The 20592-nt window shown below is 43.9% G+C and overlaps 1 protein-coding gene across 4 annotated transcripts in view; it reads left to right on the top strand.

Moving 5' to 3' along the window:
• SBF2 (SET binding factor 2) overlaps positions 1 to 20592 on the top strand; it is a 323119-nt gene that overhangs the window by 138021 nt on the left and 164506 nt on the right. For all 4 annotated transcript variants that reach the window (XM_083164721.1, XM_083164720.1, XM_083164719.1 and 1 more), the window contains exon 6: positions 8362 to 8467. In XM_083164721.1, coding sequence (XP_083020847.1) covers positions 8362 to 8467 — 106 coding nt within the window. The remainder of the gene's footprint in view (positions 1 to 8361; positions 8468 to 20592) is intronic.

Genomic DNA, 20592 nt, shown 5'->3' with positions numbered 1-20592 from the left:
CTCGCCACGCTTCGGGTTGACGTCAATACTGGGGTGCCGCTTACAATGGGGGGGCAGTTATATTTGGACATGACGGGGACATATACAATGAGAAATGGGCCATATTGGCCCATTTCCCATTTTATTCCATGTAAAATGGACTTTATCAAGTCCATCTTATCTTGTGCCATTATAATGGCACAAGACCGACGCGACCGGCACGATTTCAATGTTTAAATATTTTAACATTGAAGCCTATGGAGAAATCGCGTCCATCGCGTCGTGTGCCATGTTAATGCACACGACGCAACGCGATGGACGCGATGGACCCGATTTTTCACACACGATGGACGCGATCCTCATCGTGGGCGCCGCCAAAATACACAAGTACCGAATTTTTTCCCAATCCGTGTGGCATTATGTGAATTTTGGCTCAATCCATGTGGCATTATGTGAATTTTGGCTCAATCCGTGTGTGTTATTATGTAAATTTTGGCTCAATTCATGTGGCATTATGTGAATTTTGACACAATCCATATGGCATTATTTGAATTTTGGCTCAATCCATGTGGCATTATGTCAATTTTGGCTCATTCCATTTGGCATCATGTGTAAGGGGCAAGTATAATGGGGTCTAGTATTTTGTTGCATAATGTGTAGAAGTTGTATATGGTGTTGACACGCCCCCTGTTGAGTGGCCACACACCCTTTTCCGGAGCGCGCCTTTGGCGCGCGCACAACTACATCCTTCACTTTTGTCGCCATGGTGGGCCTGCGTGCTTTAAATGCCAGGGCCTATTTTTAATTCCATTCCCACCCTCTCCTGCCGCTCTCTTAGCATGTACACTGGCACCACTAACACCGCCCCTCCCCCACCCAAACCCTTTTTTATCATGGTGCCCCCCCTTTCATTTTATCCTGGATCCGCCCCTGGATATACCGATAAGGGATACCCAACCTGTAGTCGCCTTATAAACTGGAACCAATTGTGAGACCGATGAAGAAGTCATTTAGTCATCTGGAAAGAGGCCGGCCACATACAAGCGGGTGACTGGTGACTTTTCCATACAAAACACTTATAAAAAGAAAGTTTGATCCTGAGCACAGTACGCGGATCTCTGATTGGTCGTCAGATAAACGGCAGAAATGTACTGGAAGAAGATTGGGTAGGAGAATTGAACAGTCAGTCTCAATTTTGACGAACTTGCATAGGGATGCGTCTGTGGGTGCTTAATAACAATGTATTTTTAGGCAAGAAAAACACACAAACAAAAACAAACTACCGCAAACTTCATTGTAAGAAAAAGGACTTATGCGCTGCAAAGCCGGGGGCTGTACATACTGAAAGCATCTTGATTTTGGAAGGAATGCAAATTACACTTCGGAAAGAATAATGCTGGGATTGCCTGACGTCTTAGCTTCAGCAAGAAGATGTGACCTGCTAAAAAATACGCATTCTGCAGATGTTTCGTGTGATCAAACGACGGACGGCCAGCCCTGTAAAGCTGCTTAATTAAATATGTTTGTCAACTAGAAAAAAATGAAGGTTTATAACCACATGTAATATCATTGATCGCAAAGCAGAAACGACAGTTTATTTAACACAATTATATAAAAACGCAAATATACAGAGTTGAAAACAACTTGGGGGCCCTGGGCTCTGATGGAGAAGCTGTCCTGGCACAGAAGGGTATCCAAGTGGAATCCTGATCGACTGTATATAAAACAGCGTCTGTGTCTTGGTCGACGGTCAATAAGTTGACACCATGTGATTGATATGGTGAAGAGGTCGACACACGCCAAGGATCAAGTAGCCACTCAAAATGACGTTTCAGCCTTTTTATTAGGCTTTTCTCAAAAAAACAGCTTACATGAGAGAAAAATTGAATGCTCACCTCTATAAGTAGTGCAGGACCATTTGTTTGTGCCGGGACAGCCGTCACTTCCGGACGCTGGGGGGCGTGCATTGGTGACGTCAGAATTTTGCAAGACCGTTGCCCTACCAACGGATCAACAGAGTGTTAATAAAGTTGTGGTTTAGAGACAAAAGATAAAAAAATGCTGCTGCATTACGCTAAAGCAGTGTATAGGCTTCTAAGCCAGAGTGTGACCGCTATCACAACAAAACAAATGGTGCTGCAGAACAAACAAACAAACTGTGATGAAAACTTCTAAACGCGGTCATAAAAAGAACAAGAAAAAGACTGAGTTGCTAATTCGTGATGTATATTAGCTATATACTATTGTAATATACACATAAATCTATAAACATAGAAAAAAAATAAAAAATGTTTTATCCATTCCTGCCTGTAAGCTACAGGCCGCTCAAAGCTACATTGTTACATTGTGATGAACAAAAATGAATTGTGTTAATGTATCTATACTGATTCTTGAGCTCGCTGTGTAAACTGATGCTACACTTTTACTTACAGTAATTAGTGGAGGAGAATGTCGCATGGCACAAACTATCGATTCTCAACTTTAGTGCATCTAGTGCCACTCCATTTGCTCCATGCTTCATGCACATTATGACTAGGATCACTGGCTCGTATCGATTTAGTTAAGGTGGTGTTTTGAACTAAAACATTGGACTAGGTCTTGGATTTTCACGTTTAACGGGACCTCCTGCTAATTGAACATGTTGTGGGATTTAACTATAAAAAAACACTGGAGACCCAGTTGTTCGTTAAGTCTTTAGGGGCTAGTGTCTCCATCTTGAAGATCCACCTAGCTTCAAGCTGGAGCAATTTTTTGTCCCTATTCCCTCCCCTTGATAAAGGTGGGACATGATCTATGATCATGTATTTAACTGCTGAGAGTGAATGTCGAGCTTGGGCGTAGTGGCGTGCAAGGAGTTGCTCACTGGTGCCCTTACTGATGGCTGCTCGTATTGCAGAGCGATGTTGTGCCATCCGCTCTTTGAACTGTCTCTTGGTCTTTCCTATATAGGCCAATGAGCACGGGCAAAAGATGATGTAGACTACGTATTTAGAGGTACAGGACAGGTAATGCTGAATTGGACATTTTTTACCAGAGTAAGTGTGTGAGACATACGTCCCTGACTGCATATAACTGCAGGTGGTGCAGTTGGGGCAGCGAAAGCAGCCCTTCCTTGTTTTACCTAGGAATGAGGTCCCAGTTTTTCTACCCATGTTGGTAATGTCAATTTTTACTAACTGGTCTCTAAGATTTTTGCCCCTTCTATATGCTGGCATAAGAGACATTCCTCTCAAGTTTAATTCTGTGTCTGTCTGTATGACTGGCCATAATTTCTTGACCCTCTGAGTCCTTTTGTGGGATTCATTAGTGAACAGATTGACCCAGATTAGTTTGTCTGTTTTTTCTTTAGAGCTTTTCTCTGTACTCAATAATTCTGCTCTTGATTTGGCTAAAGCCTTAGTGCGTTGTTGTAAAAGATTGTGCTGCTCATATCCCCTTTCGAATAATTCTTCGAGCATGATGTCTAGTTCTTTCTGGGCTTCAACCGGGTCACTCACTATGTGTAAGACGCGTAGGAATTGGCTGTAATGTAATGAGTTTTTGCTGTGAGACTGGTGTGCACTGGAGGCCAACACGAAATTGTTACGGTCGGTTGACTTCCTAAATAAGCTGGTTTTAATGTCAGAGGTGTCTTTAGTTATTTTCACCTCTAGAAAGTTTACTGTATGCTGGTCAGTTGTATATGTGAATTTCACCGGGCCTTCTGATGCGTTGTGTGTGTCAATCAGTCGTTTAAAGGCTACCTCTGGGCCTACCCAAAACATCAAAATATCGTCGATATATCGGAAATATTGTAAGATATTCCGCGATATATCGATGTTGCTAAAAAACAAATCTCTCTCCACCTCAAACATAAATGCATTGGCTAGCGAAGGGGCCACACTGGACCCCATCGCCACGCCCTTTATCTGCAAAAAGTGAGCCCCGTCACAATAAAAGTAGTTCTTACTTAATACCATCTCAAGCAGTTCCATAAAGAACTCTAGATCAGGGCCGGCATATTTAACATTTTTAATCAGTAATCTCCTGACAGCCGCTAGACCTGCTTGATGCGGGATGCAGGTATATAAATTACATACATCAATGGTGATGAGCAGGCAGTCAGATGGAAGATGTCCTAGCTCGGACAAAGCAATAAGCAATGATGTTGTGTCCTTCAAGAATGTTGGCATGGCCTGTATAATGGGTTGTAGGAATCCATCCAGGTAGACCGATATTGGCTGGAAGAGAGATCCCCTTGCCGAAATAATCGGTCTACCTGGAGGCCTGGTTGCATGCTTGTGGACTTTTGGTATAGTGTATAAGATGGGTTTAACGGGAAAGTCCACTGTTAAATGATTTGAGGTGGGGAGAGATTTGTTTTTTAGCAACATCGATATATCGTGGAATATCTTACAATATTTCCGATATATCGACGATATTTTGTTGTTTTGGGTAGCCTTTAAACGACTGATTGACACACACAACGCATCAGAAGGCCCGGTGAATTTCACATATACAATTGACCAGCATACAGTAAACTTTCTAGATGTGAAAATAACTAAAGACACCTCTGACAGCTTATTTAGGAAGCCAACCGACCTTAACAATTTCGTGTTGGCCTCCAGTGCACACCCGTCTCACAGCAAAAACTCATTACCTTACAGCCAATTCCTACGCGTCTTACGCATAGTGAGTGACCCGGTTGAAGCCCAGAAAGAACTAGACATCATGCTCGAAAAATTTCTCGAAAGGGGATATGAGCAGCACAATCTTTTACAACAACGCACTAAGGCTTTAGCCAAATCAAGAGCAGAATTATTGAGTACAGAGAAAAGCTCTAAAGAAAAAAACAGACAAACTAATCTGGGTCAATCTGTTCACTAATGAATCCCACAAAAGGACTCAGAGGGTCAAGAAATTATGGCCAGTCATACAGACAGACACAGAATTAAACTTGAGAGGAATGTCTCTTATGCCAGCATATAGAAGGGGCAAAAATCTTAGAGACCAGTTAGTAAAAACTGACATTACCAACATGGGTAGAAAAACTGGGACCTCATTCCTAGGTAAAACAAGGAAGGGCTGCTTTCACTGCCCCAACTGCACCACCTGCAGTTATATGCAGTCAGGGACGTATGTCTCACACACTTACTCTGGTAAAAAAATTCCAATTCAGCATTACCTGTCCTGTACCTCTAAATACGTAGTCTACATCATCTTTTGCCCGTGCTCATTGGCCTATATAGGAAAGACCAAGAGACAGTTCAAAGAGCGGATGGCACAACATCGCTCTGCAATACGAGCAGCCATCAGTAAGGGCACCAGTGAGCAACCCCTTGCACGCCACTACGCCCAAGCTCGACATTCACTCTCAGCAGTTAAATACATGATCATAGATCATGTCCCACCTTTGTCAAGGGGAGGGAATAGGGACAAAAAATTGCTCCAGCTTGAAGCTAGGTGGATCTTCAAGATGGAGACACTAGCCCCTAAAGGACTTAACGAACAACTGGGTCTCCAGTGTTTTTTATAGTTAAATCCCACAACATGTTCAATTAGCAGGAGGTCCCATTAAACGTGAAAATCCAAGACCTAGTCCAATGTTTTAGTTCATAAACACCAATTTAAATCGATACGAGCCAGTGATCCTAGTCATAATGTGCATGAAGCATGGAGCAAATGGAGTGGCACTAGATGCACTAAAGTTGAGAATCGATAGTTTGTGCCATGCGACATTCTCCTCCACTAATTAAGTAAAAGTGTAGCATCAGTTTACACAGCGAGCTCAAGAATCAGTATAGATACATTAACACAATTAATTTTTGTTCATCACAATGTAACAATGTAGCTTTGAGCGGCCTGTAGCTTACAGGCAGGAATGGATAAAACATTTTTTATTTTTTTTCTATGTTTATAGATTTATGTGTATATTACAATAGTATATAGCTAATATACATCACGAATTAGCAACTCAGTCTTTTTCTTGTTCTTTTTATGACCGCGTTTAGAAGTTTTCATCACAGTTTGTTTGTTTGTTCTGCAGCACCATTTGTTTTGTTGTGATAGCGGTTACACTCTGGCTTAGAAGCCTATACACTGCTTTAGCGTAATGCAGCAGCAGCATTTTTTTATCTTTTGTCTCTAAACCACAACTTTATTAACACTCTGTTGATCCGTTGGTAGGGCAACGGTCTTGCAAAATTCTGACGTCACCAATGCAGCGTCCGGAAGTGACGGCTGTCCCGGCACAAACGAATGGTCCTGCACTACTTATAGAGGTGGGCATTCAATTTTTCTCTCATGTAAGCTGTTTTTTTGAGAAAAGCCTAATAAAAAGGCTGAAACGTCATTTTGAGTGGCTACTTGTCCTTTTATTACTAAGTCCCGAGTGCCGTGGCCCACTGTCTCTATATCAATTGGGGCCCAGCGGAAGCTGTGTCCTCACCGAGGGCACCGGGCGACCATTCTGTCATGAGGAGCAGAGTGTCGGCATCCAACGCAGTGTGTGTATGTGTATATATATATATATGTGTATTCACCTTAATGTATCGCTTTAAACTGTGCTGAGCTTGCCCGTTGTATTAAATGTGATCATTTGTGCCTTTTATATGCTCCCAAAAACATCTGCTTCCCGACATTCCACAGATTCACTTCTGATTCTCCCAAGATGCAGGTAATTCACTTTAGGGGTTATTTAAAAAAAATAATTAAAATCTTTATCGGTTGTGTCTTTCTGTACTTCCTAAAACAACAGTGTTTAATCTTGGAGACCGTGACCTCCGTAGTTCACTATATATATTATACATTGCTTTAGTTACACAAAACATATATTAAGTCAATCGGTCAAATCTGTTTTCTCTAGAGTTAGCCTTTGTTCCCCGCTTGCACTTCTAGGTTTTAATGTTTGTTTTTCTCTATAATTTATTTTTCCTCCTATCCTTTCATTTGGCCTTGGCCCGGTCTCTGGCGGAATTATATAGTACGGCTAATCTGGGGATTAAGCATGAATGTGATAAACAGTTATTCCCAGCAGTCATCATCCATAGCCATGTACCTATCCTGCTGTTCTCCAGAGCGACACATGCACTTACATTAGTTTTTATTGAAATGTACGCAATTTGGATCCATTGGAAACCTGCTAAAGGATGCAAAGCAATGATAGCGTGGCCAGCACGGTTCCAAGTCCTATAACCCATCAAACTGTTTTGGGATGAGCTGGACAAAAGGGTGAATGCAGAGCAGCCCCTCACTTGCAATTGGGAAATATAAGATGCGATTTCCATTGTAGGAAAAATGCCACACGTCTGTTCTGCGGTTATACCTGCTAAAGGCGACTACTTATTAATGACTTCATTTGTTGATTGGCTAGCTGGTTCGTTGTATGAGATGTAGTCTAATGCGTGATCAGCTTATGGCTGGGACGTGTACGTATTCAGCTTACGGCTGAGCCTGTTGTGTTTCCAGCTTACGGCTGAGCCTGGCGCGGGTCCAGTTTACTGCTGAGCCTGGCGCATGTCCACCTCTGGGCCGTGCCTAATGTTTATCCATCTTTGATGATCAGCAGGGGTTAAAGTGAGGGGCAACGGGTAGGAACTGAGTTCCACCACCTCTAATGGTAGGGGGCATGGAGTTCCACCTCTACCACAGCCCTGAACAATAATTCTGTAAAGTCCCAGCGGCTTCTTCTAAGACGGCATATGTTATGTCATGTTGTCACCTCCGCTGAAGTGAAGAAGAGACACGAAGAGGAGCAGGCTCTGTGCATGCTGAAGACAGGGTGAGATGGGGCTGGAGGGACTCAGGAGGCGAAGCTTCTGGACACAAGGCATGGAGTTCCACCACCTCTCCAGGACCACTTTAAGCCCTGATGATCAGGCAGAACAGATGCCATGTTCTAAAGCAAGGGTGCACAAACTATTTTGCTCTGGGACCCCATCAGACAATAAATATTATTACTGGATCCCAGCAAGTTACTACTGAATGGCCGCCACATGTGTGGTCAGTGAAGTGACAGCTCTTGTGACCGGGAGGCAGTGGGTAATGGGGGGGGGGGGGGGGGGGATGGAAAAGGGTGACAGGGGGATGGAAGAGGTAAGCAGTGGGTGTTTACTTAATGAGTTATACCCTGTCCCCCCTCCCCTGACACATTAGCCTGATGATCAGCAACATAGAGCCGTGACTCCATGCTGAGGTGGTCGGGACCCACAGTTTGAGAACCGCTGTTCTAAAGGTTAGGCAGAAGACTCACTGAATTGATAGTAACCTAAGGATTGGCTGTATACACTGACACACAGGCCAGTATCCCTGCCACTCAGTTACTTCTCCAACCCATCCAAGTGTACTCTATGACACGTTCTTACCATACATGTTACATATGACACTGTAACTATCTCTCTGCAGAAACTCTTCTCCTTGGGGGCTGGGGACCGGCAGCTGATCCAGACTCCTCTGTGCGACAGTCTGCCTGTGACAGGGACCAGCGTGGCCCTCCTCTTCCAGCAGCTAGGTAAGAACATGACCCCAGGTCTGCTTCATTCTAAAGGGTCTTATGTTACGTATAATATTATTGTGAAGGTTTCACTGTTACTGATGTTGGTGCTCCCACCAATGCTACGGTTTTCCTTGTCATTTACAATGATCTGACCAATTGAGGTGGCGCTTGTGCATTGGCTATGGAACAAGCAGTTTTCTATGCCCCTCCCTAGTCTGTAGACTACAGCATCATGGGTAATGCAGACTCATATTGTGGGCAACACCCTATATATTGAAAAGACAATTGAGCATTATCTGCAGCAATATACTGCAATTGGGGGGGAATTGTGTATACCATGTGCAGCTGGGTATGTGTAAAGAGTGGAGGGTGGAGACACTGATCACAAGACACTGGACACTAATTGGTAAACAAACTTTATCGCAATAAAAACAAAAATATTAAAATGAATGAACATTAAAAAAAAAAGAAAAAGCCAGGACAAAATGTAATACAATGATAAATTGTTGAGAACAACATCCGGATTAGGTGTACTGATTTGCTGGCGTCCCAGCAGTAAGCAAACAGTGCAGTGGAGAATAATAGCCGTTTGTACAGAGGGTAATGGCCCCTTTAATTAGTCAGCCATTTTGTTAGTAGCTTGTACCAAAGCAATAGAAGTTAGCAGTGTGCCCATTATCATGCACAGCGTTCTAAATTGGCACCTGGCGTAAAGCAAGCATGTGCCTAATGCTGGCCCCTACTAGCCCAAAAAGTCCTGCAGCAATATAACTGGTCTTTTTAGCAGTGTGGCTTGCAATGACTCCCCCTTGCGTTTGCCTATGTGGATGGATTAAATGCCCTTTAAATGATTCATTGACCCTTATTCAGATCTGATCGCAGTACAAATTTGTTCTCAAATTGGGCATAACCATGCTGTACTGCAGGTGGGGCAGATGTAACATGTGCAGAGAGAGTTCAATTTGGGTGGGGTGTGTTGAAACTGCAACTAAATCTAAATTGCAGTGTAAAAAAAATAGGCAGCCAGTATTTACCCTGCACAGAAACAAAATAAAACACACAAATCTAACTCGCTCTACTGTACATGTTACACCTGCCCCTTCTGTTGTGCCCATTTTGAGTACAATTTTGTACTGCGATCAGATCTGAATAAGGGCCGATGAATGCGTTCCGAGCTGTCAGTCTTATTTGTAATGACAAGGCATTATCAGCATTGTGCAAGAAGTGAGGCCATCTCTCCAAATACTAGAGAACCATGTATATATCATTCTGTGTTTACTGCCATTCCTTGTCTTTTTTTGGCGACTATATCACATGTGTGTTTCCCTGTAACATGCCATGACTAGTCACGTGTGTGGGGCGGAGGTCTTCCAGTAAGTAGTGCGGCGGGGGTCCTGTTTATCATAGATATATTGTGGCAGCTGTAGTTGCATAATTCCCTGTATATAGCAGTTGTGGGGTCCTCTCACTGGGGCTGAGATGCCTGGATATAGGAATTCCCTGAAACTGGTTATTTCACGTTTCTCTATTTATATTCTACTCGCTCAGCGACTAGCAGCCCAAAACCCTTCATCCGTTAATAATTTAATACCCTCTGTGCCTGGGACACTGCTGCACCCCTGGAGAAAATGAATGTTCCTTCTCAGAATAGGCATTACACTTCTGAATCTAAGACGAATGGCTGAATTGTGTGGTACTTGTGTATTATAGCGGCGCCCCCGATGTACATTGCGCAATGTTTTTATCGCATCGCATGCCATGCACCCGATGGCATGCGATGCAACGCGATTTTGGCCCCCTATGCGATGAAACATTGTATAAGCACCCTAAAGGGTGCTTTTAAGCACCCTAATGGGTGCTTACAATGTTAAACGCACCCCCACGCCAACCCCCACTATAAACGTGAACCCGAAGCGTGGCGAGCGCAGCGAGCCCGCGAGGGGCGGCGGTACGCGTCCTCCGACCTTTTCATACCCCCACTATCCAAGTCGGCGTGGAGTTGAGAATAGAAAGTGTGGCGAGCGCAGCGAGCCACCGAGCCCGAAGCGTGGCAAACGGACGCAGATACCTGTGAAGCCCGCGAGGGGACGCTGATACCTGTGAAGGTATCGGCGTCCCCTCGCAGGGCTCGCTGCGCTCGCCACGCTTCGGACTCGGTGGCTCACTGCGCTCGCCACACTTTCTATACTCAACTCCACGGCGACGTGGATAGTGGGGGTATGAAAAGGTCAGAGGACGCGTACCGGGTTCACGTTTATAGTGGGAGGGTGGCGTGGGGGTGCATTTCACATTGTAAGCACCCATTAGGGTGCTTATACAATTTTGCATTGTATGGCATTGTATGCCATACACAATGTCATACAATTTTTAAATTTTATGACATTGTACAATATCGCGCCGCATCGCATGCCTTATGGTACGCTATAATACACAAGTACCAATTGTGTTACTGGGGGTGAGATTTAATAGGATGAGAGATTCAGAAAGTGAGAGATTTTGTGAAAAATCATTTACACTGCAAAACCAGATTTCTCACAAAATCTCTAATTTTCTGAATCTCTCATCCTATTAAATCTCACCCTGGATGTCTGGGTTCCCGTTTTTACATTTCTAAATGAAATGAAATGCAGGGTTTCATGTGAAACTTCCGGTTCCGCCTCAGTCTGAAAGGGTCGCCACCCCCCCCCCCACCCCCCCCCCCCCCCCCACCCCACACACACACAAAAAAAAAAACTGGTCGAACGACCTGGCAATCTGATCATCTACTGTTATAGCATGGGAAGAGACTGATTTCCTGGTGCTTGGAGAAGGTGTTCTCTACAAGTGATGACAGAAGGCTGCAGTGGAACCAGCCCTGACCCAGGTCAGAACTACTGTGTGAACGAGGGCCGACCCTTATCGCATCCTGGTCAGACAAGTGTAGGAGAAACACGTCTGCCGTTATTCATTGTTTTGCTCTGCATGGAAACTAACCACACACTGTCCATGTACTCATTTCATATTTTATTATTGTGCTATTTGCCTGTATTATGTCTATTTTTAAAACTTTTTATGTTGGCCATTTTAGTTGTGCTACGATTTTTTTTAAAACAACTGATTTCCACATTGCTCATGTGTAGTACAGCAGCATCCCAACTGCCATCATCCCGACAAATACAAGCAACTAATCTAACTCTAAGCCTCCCCTATCCGCAGCCTAACTCTAACCCTCCCTTCCTGCAGCCTAACTCTAACCCTCCCTTCCCGCAGCCTAACTCTAACCCTCCCTTCCTGCAGCCTAACTCTAACCCTCCCTTCCCGCAGCCTAACTCTAACCCTCCCTTCCCGCAGCCTAACTCTAACCCTCCCTTCCCGCAGCCTAACTCTAACCCTCCCTTCCCGCATCCTAACTCTAACCATCCTTTCCCGCAGCCAAACTCTAACCCTCCCCTCCCTGCAGCCTAACTCTAACCCTCCCTTCCCGCAGCCTAACTCTAACCCTCCCTTCCCGCAGCCTAACTCTAACCCTCCCTTCCCGCAGCCTAACTCTAACCCTCCCCTCCCTGCAGCCTAACTCTAACCATCCCTTCCCGCAGCCTAACTCTAACCCTCCCCTCCCTGCAGCCTAACTCTAACCATCCCTTCCCGCAGCCTAACTCTAACCCTCCCCTCTCCGCAGCCTAACTCTAACCCTCCCCTCTCCGCAGCCTAACTCTAACCCTCCCTTCCTGCAGCCTAACTCTAACCCTCCCTTCCTGCAGCCTAACTCTAACCCTCCCTTCCTGCAGCCTAACTCTAACCCTCCCTTCCCGCAGCCTAACTCTAACCCTCCCTTCCTGCAGCCTAACTCTAACCCTCCCTTCCCGCAGCCTAACTCTAACCATCCCTTCCCTGCAGCCTTACTCTAACCCTCCCTTCCCGCAGCCTAACTCTAACCCTCCCTTCCCGCAGCCTAACTCTAACCCTCCCTTCCCGCAGCCTAACTTTAACCCTCCCTTCCCGCAGCCTAACTTTAACCCTCCCTTCCCGCATCCTAACTTTAACCCTCCCTTCCCGCAGCCTAACTCTAACCCTCCCTTCCCGCAGCCTTACTCTAACCCTCCCTTCCCGCAGCCTAACTCTAACCCTTCCTTCCCGCAGCCTAACTAACCCTTCCCTCCCCACAGCCTAACTCTAACCCTCCCCGCAGCCTAACTTACTCTAACCCTCCCTTCCCGTAGCCTAACTTACTCTAACCCTCCCTTCCCATAGCCTAACTCTAAAGCCAGCCATACATCTACAGATCGATTGTCAGATTGGGCTGGTTGGAACAAAATCCTGGTAAAGCATGAGAGCAAATGACAGTTGACTATTTGCTTTGAAATGCAGGAAAACTGCCAAACTGCCATTCAGATACTACCAGGTGTTTGTTCCAACCAGCCCAATCTGACAATCGATCTGTAAATGTATGGCCACCTTAAACCTCCCTTCCCGCAGCCAAACGACACACTAACTCTAATGCCACCTCTAGCAGACTAACCTGAACCCTCCCGCAGCCAAACCCAAATCCTTGCCACACCCCAAATGTAACCCACCCCGCCATACTTAACATTCAGAATTCCGGTGTCTGCATTCTGATTGGTGTTGTGGTTCCGGCACTGGTTTTCAAAGGTGTGGCTGTGTCGCGGATTCCAAGCATGACTAATAATTAAATGAGTAGAGTTTTATGTGGACACAGGATGTTCAAATGCTTCCTCAGGCATCGATCCTCAATATGTCACGCAGTGGGAGGGGACTGTGCTGGTTAATGTGATATGACACTTGTACACTTGAGTGTGTATACGGATCCAAACCAAAAATCTGCGGCTGCTACATTGTACATAAAGATTCAGAGACCCTGAGGCAGATATTATGATGCGCGAGTTGGCCGGAGGCGCGGGTCTCAGTCCGAAAGTAGATTATGTTTTTTTTTAAACCGGCAATCCTTTACGAGGCAAAACCATGCCTTATAAATGATCGCCCCTTCAATAATAAATGAATATATATGTACTGTATGTGTGTGTATATGTATGTATATATGTTTACTGCATGTATGTATGTATATATTTATTTGGCCAGGAATCCGCACCTCAGTCCAACGTGGGCGTCATCATATCCGAGTGTTGTTCTGTTTAGTACATGACCATAAATTGCAGAGATTCCAGTTTCTTTAGGGGGATGCATTCTTGTTGTTGAATACGGAGTATAAAAATGTATCTAGGCTTAAAGTAATTAAGTAATTATTCTGATTGCTCATTTGCATCATCTCTGATCTCTGCACATGTTTAGCTGAAGACAGCTGACACATATTTGTGTAACACACATAATCTGCGTGATCATTTGCATTGGAAAAACCATTCATCAAAACGATGGTTCTTTGATGTTTCTGCAGAGTCATGGTGCTCCAGGGAAGCGGGCTGAGCGCACAGCTGTCAGACGTGTTCTTTATGCAGAGGCTTCGCGTTCTGCGCGTTCATGGTTACACACAGGGGGACTAGTGGTCCTGATTAGAGGCTTACTAGGCGGAATCTTTAGCTTCATGGTACAGGTTGAGCATCCCTTATCTAAATATCTCTTGTCCAAATTATCCCTTATCCATAGTCTTCAGAATGTAATTTTTTTTTTTTGCTAAAAACCTACTGGTTACATTTGTAACTGCCACTGCTGAGGACATGATATGTAACTGGCACTACTGGGGACATAAAAGAAAGAGTTGGGTGGGGAGGAGCCTGCACTAGGAATTGGAAATAATTATTAAAGAGATAAGAAAATTGGGGAAACAACTGACTATAATTGAAAATGAATAAAAATTCTAATCTAGCATCACCTACCAGCCTATGCCCGAGGCTGTGGCCTTAAGGAAAGTGTTGGTCAGTGGTGCACCCCCGAGTATGGGTACGTTTAATTGAAAACACAAAGAGAAAAAGAAACTCGGGTGGGGTGCACTCTTATTCCCCAATCTAAGATTTGCTCAGCTACTCGAAAAAAAGTTTTTTTTATTTTTTTATGAATATTTTTTATATGCCAAGTGAAATAATTTATTTTGAAGTCGTAATGTGCAAAAATATATAATAATAAATTTTTTCAAAACAATGAATGTGTTAATTTATGCTGCTCAAGCAATTTTTATGAATAAATCCAATAAAGGATTTTTTGGGTGTATTTATTTTACCAATTTTTACTCCAATAGTAATATTTAATGAAGACCAATATAATTGCCTCTGGTTGCAAATTATCTATAGACAATTGTAATGGGGCTGGTAAAAAGGATTGGTACAATGAACTCCCGTGTGTGTATCACTACATGAAGTACACCAAATCTAGGTGAGGCTGACCTTCATATCTCCTCAATGCCTTTATCATATTGGCATTATAGACTTTTTCTCAATTAAATGAGATAAGGATTGTAATCATCAGTCAGCAAATTAAATCCGAAAACCAAATGAAGTATATACAATACACACTATTTACACTTGTACACCTGCATTAATTCCCCTCATGGTCGGCTGGCTTTTATAGGACTATAATACCCCTTTTACACCAAAGTCGCACTCAGCTTTTTTAGACCCCCCCCCCCCGTGCTTGGAGATGACAGGATGATGTCATCTCCAAGCGCCAATCACCGCCGCCGCCGGACCGGAACGCTGCTGGGGGCAGCCCAGCACTAAAGTAAGCTGCTGGGCTGCCCCCAGTCCCCGCGCACACTCCCCCCGCCGTCGCACAGGAGGTGAATGGATGCCGCACACAGGCATCCGTTCACCTCCCTCCCCCGCCGCCGCTGCTGTCTGCAGGGTATAGCAGACAGCAGCGCCGGCTGTCAGTGTCAGGCTGACAACCTGTCCAACCTGCGGATGCTGCGGTCCGCAGGTTGGACGTTCCCCATTCATGTAAATGGGAGCCGGGTCATCCGACCCGGCGATCCCATTTACACCGCCCTCTACCCAGGTCCTAGCCGTGTTCTACCCAGGTCAGGACCTGGGTAGAAGTCCCGTGTAAAGGGACACGGCGTTAGGGATTTACACTGCCGAAGATCCGGGTCTGACCCGCCGCTGACCCGGATTTTTCGGCGGTGTAAAAGGGGTATAATTTAGTCCACTTTCCCAGCAGTGTTTATAAACACAATTGTATCGAAAAAAGGTGAAGTAACATTAGTTGCACAGTCAGGTTTTGATGGTAATATCACAATCTAGCAACAATGTATGCACTCAGCAATAAACCCAATCAGTCCTGCACATATGTCACCAATGATGTCTCTCTCATGCAGTCAGAATACACCACTAAAGAACACTTTAACTGAGAAAAGATCCCAATGAATCAATAAAGCACTGAAGTGGAAAAAACAATATTGTTCAGGTACAACAATTGCTAATTATCAATTATATGCACGTGTGTCTGCCGCAACTGACTCAATGCAGAGCGGTATGTGACTATGAGTCCTTTAAGCAGTTAATGTATCCTACAAACGTTTGATTATATATAAGATAGAAGGATACACACTATTGTCACTATTGTTATGTGCAGAATTTGCATATAAACCACCTGAAGAGGGCTTGAAAAAACTTCAAAGGCAAATACTGAGACGGAGAAATGCCGCAAATTCTAAAGATACAATGGTGTTTAAAATACCAAGTTAAACCATGTAAGGGACAAAGGGGATAACAAGTGCACAATTTTAGCCCTTAGATAAATAATAATAAAAAGGGGAGAGACCGATTTGCCTGTAACAGAAGCTGAGCCGGCACCAATGGCGCACGGCAGCTTTACAAGCAGAGGTCTACGTTACCAGCCCCAGGATCTACACTACTGGGGACATGATATGTAACTGGCACTACTGGGGACATGATATGTAACTGGCACTACTGGGGACATGATATGTAACTGGCACTACTGGGGACATGATATGTAACTGGCACTACTGAGGACATCTGTAACTGGCACTACTGGGGACATGACATGTAACAGCACTACTGGGGACATGATATGTAACTGGCACTACTGGGGACATGATATGTAACTGGCACTACTGGGGACATGATATGTAATTGGCACTACTGGGAACATGATATATAACTGGCACTACTGGGAACATGACATGTAACAGCACTACTGGGAACATGATATGTAACTGGCACTACTGGGGACATGATATGTAACTGGCACTACTGAGGACATGATATGTAACTGGCACTACTGGGGACATGATATGTAACAGCTCTACTGGGAACATGATATGTAACTGGCACTACTGAGGACATGATATGTAACTGGCACTACTGGGGACATGATATGTAATTGGCACTACTGGGGACATGATATGTAACAGCACTACTGGGAACATGATATGTAACTGGCACTACTGGGGACATGATATGTAACTGGCACTACTGGGGACATGATATGTAACTGGCACTACTGGGGACATGATATGTAACTGGCACTACTGGGGACATGATACGTAACTGGCACTACTGGGGACATGATACGTAACTGGCATTACTGGGGACATGATACGTAACTGGCACTACTGGGGACATGATATGTAAGGCGAATACACTTGCGCTGTCTGAATACGAACGATGATCTGTCTATTCCCAAACGGATGTGGGTAAATGTTTCTCCACCAACAAGACAGACAAAAACAGGGCAGGAAGAAGGTCAGTGTCTATTGAATATTATATCACCAACGGGGGTATCACCCCCTGCAACTGACCTCTCTGCCGTGCCCTATGGGCATATAAAGGTATCTTTCATCCAATATATCATCCAATACATCCAATATATGGGCATATAAAGGTATCTTTCATCCAATATATCCAGCCTTTTGATTTCAATTGGATCAGAGCTTACCTTGTAGAAGTGCCCTATGGGCATAGAAAGGTTTCTTTCACGTCCCTCAATTCGGAAGTGTCCCAATGAAAAAAGCACTTATGGAGAGCTGTAGGGGGAGCAGAACAGCATCCAGTTAACCTTTCTATGCCCATAGGGCACTTATACAAGGTGAGCTCTGATCCAATTGAAATCAAAAGGCTGGATATATTGGATGAAAGATACCTTTATATGCCCATAGGGCACGGCAGAGAGGTCAGTTGCAGGAGGTGATACCCCCATTGGTGATATAATATTCAATAGACACTGACCTTCTTCCTGCCCTGTTTTTGTCTGTCTTGTTGGTGGAAAAACATTTACCCACATCCGTTTGGGAATAGACAGATCATCGTTCGTATTCAGACAGCGCAAGTGTATTCGCCTTTCTGTGTATCTGGATCGTGTGCTTTGGGACTGGTAATCCCTGGTGTTTGCCGTGCTGCAGTCTGGTGGCGCGGATCATCCTAACTTCTTTCTTGTTCAGTGTAGCCCCTGCCTCCGGCGCTCGCCAGCGGAGAGGGTCTGGCGAGCCCCGGCCAAGGATGGCAGGGGCTCCATCTGTAACTGGCACTACTGGGGACATGATATGTAACTGTACCTCAGATACTATAAAAAATTTCCGAAATATGGAATAATCATTTATCCAGTATGCTTCTGGTCTCTAGCATTTTGGATAAGGGATACTCAACCTGTACAGTATGTATAACTCAATACTACAAAAACTTGATTGCCCTGAGCACAGAGTTCCAGATTTTGGCCAGCATCCCCCAAACATACAGGTTCCAGACAGTTTACCGATAGTGAAAATACCGACCACTCTTGACTGACAGTCAGAATCCCAACACGTTCAAAATGTTGACATATATTATACCAACATGGACAAAATGTCGACATTTACCACATGATAAAGTCGACATTAGTTTTTCGTGATCTTTTTTAGTAGTGTGCCGATTGCAGCGAGGTGATGCCACTTATACGGTGTTCATAACTACATAGACAAAAAAAAATTGAAACTCATGACAACGTTTTGTCCATATTGGAATAATGCCTGTCGATATTTTGAACGTGTCAGTATTTTGACTGATGGTTAATCATACCATACCCAAAAATACACACAGGGCAAATCAGAGGGCAGTAGGTGATTTTTGCCTTCAGATTTCATGGGCAGAACAATGCTGTTATACAGCGCTGAGTGGAGAACTAACGCTGTGGTATCTTGTGGGGTTTCTTCTTCTTATAATAATAATAATATATCCTCCCCCAGTTCCGGTATCTAAACCCTCCTATCTCTTATCTAGAACGTGTCCTCATACTGTAAGGAGTATCGTCTTTCACTGCGTGCCTGTGAGTTTGTACAGTATAATAATTGACCAGAAATTGTCTTTATCTTGGAAGCTGGAGGTTACTGTAAATATTTCCTAGAACATGAGGGCAAAGGGTTCATCGGATTGTAAAGTAACGATATGTAATCACCACATACCAACTGTATATATTCTGTCCACGTGTGGAATAGATTCCTCCTCATGGCTACAGAGCTCCTACACGATACCAGGCACCTGCACCATCAATTTTGCTACGTCAGTTTACCTGGGTAAAGGCTGATTGGAAAAGTACAGACAGAAGGCGCCAGGCACAGGACACTGCAGTACATGTCTCTTCTTAGCAGTGGAACAATTTTTTTTTATATAAAATCTTTATTAATTATAAAATGATATATGTATATTATAGTGTGTGTTTTTTTTTATAGAGATAGATACATAGATAGATAGAGAGATAGAGCTGTATAGTCCCAAAAACTAGGATAAATCTCCACTGTACGGAAATACTTATTCCATATGGATTCCAAACTAAAGGGATTCTCAATTATTGATCCTTCTATGATGATGATCTCAAAGTACATAAAACAGATCCTACATATGTATAAAGGTTTCTTCTCCAGACCCTACTCACAACATATAAATCATAAAGGTTTCTTTAGGATAGTCCAAGTTCCTCTTACCCCAATATGTGGTGGGTGGATAATCTAGCAGGGATAAAGGATGATCATCAGCTGTAGTGAGAAGAGTCTTCTAATTACATCACCAATTAAAATATGCACTCTAATGGAGTAAACAGAAAGAAAGATCATAAAGCATCTGACCGGTTCGGGGTATGAAGTCCGGACCGCCGCTACCCAGGAGACATGCTGCCACTGGTCTTAATGGTTGGAAACTCATAAAGAGGTCCACAGTCCGTCCACCAACGCGTTTCACCTTAATGTCTTTCAGTGATTTACTCCCTAGTTCTTCCGAACAGATCAGCCAATTGCTGATGGAATTTTCTGGACAACCCGCTATGTGCTAATCTTGTTGTTTATTATTCTTGTACTTTCCATGCGTTGATGAATGGACGATGATTGCAGGTACAGTATTGTACTTGATAACACTCGTGCTGCCTGAGATGTGCCGTGAGCTCTCAGGAATGTAATGAGACGTTCCAGAGACATTTTATTCATTGCATTATGATTTGTTTTTAATAGTAGTCATATGGCCCTGTCTTTCAGATTATTGGTTAATAATCAACTCCGTGTTTAGTGAGCCCTCAGGGGCCTGGCCGGCATACATAGCACAGATCCTCATGATGTGACATCTCAGGCATCTTTCAGAACTCGCTCCATCTCAGATGCTTTGGAAACTGTGTGACTTGTGGTTTGCAGAAAGGCATTTGTGATCTCCCCGACAGTTTACGCCAATGTCCATTAGACATTCTTACAGATGCACAGAGACGCCATGCCATAATTCAGACCGTTCCTCGCACTATTCTTCTATTTATTTATGTAATAAAGGAAAGGTTCCAACTGTTGCCGGTCGTGATAACAGTATCTTTGGCCATGTATGATTACGGCAGTGGCTTTAACCCCAGCTGTAGAGAAAGCTGCACATTAAACCATCTCACAAACCGTGTCTAAATACAGCGTTTAAAATGTGTGTGGGATATTAGTTTGACACCAAAAGGTCAACATTTTGTTAATGTCGGCACCTGAGCCCATGGACCCTGAATTTGTGTACCAAGGGCCACTTTACTGTTCCTAATCAGAGTCAACATTAATGGTAAAAGTATAAAAGTATGAAAACTTTTCATGTTTAGTCTTTAATCATGTCGATATTTTGCTAGTTTCGATGTTTTGGCCATGCCAAAAATGTTAGCCATATGATGTATTGATTGTTGACCTAAACATGGTTTACCATGTATAATACAGGTTAGAGAGTCAGAACATTTACAACGATACGTATAAATAT

This window comes from Crinia signifera, chromosome 11 (genome assembly GCF_055691185.1).
Source record: "Crinia signifera chromosome 11, ASM5569118v1, whole genome shotgun sequence".
NCBI classification, from domain to species: Eukaryota; Metazoa; Chordata; class Amphibia; order Anura; family Myobatrachidae; genus Crinia; species Crinia signifera.
Note: the sequence above shows the minus strand (reverse complement) of the source record. Positions and strands in the feature narration are given on the sequence as shown.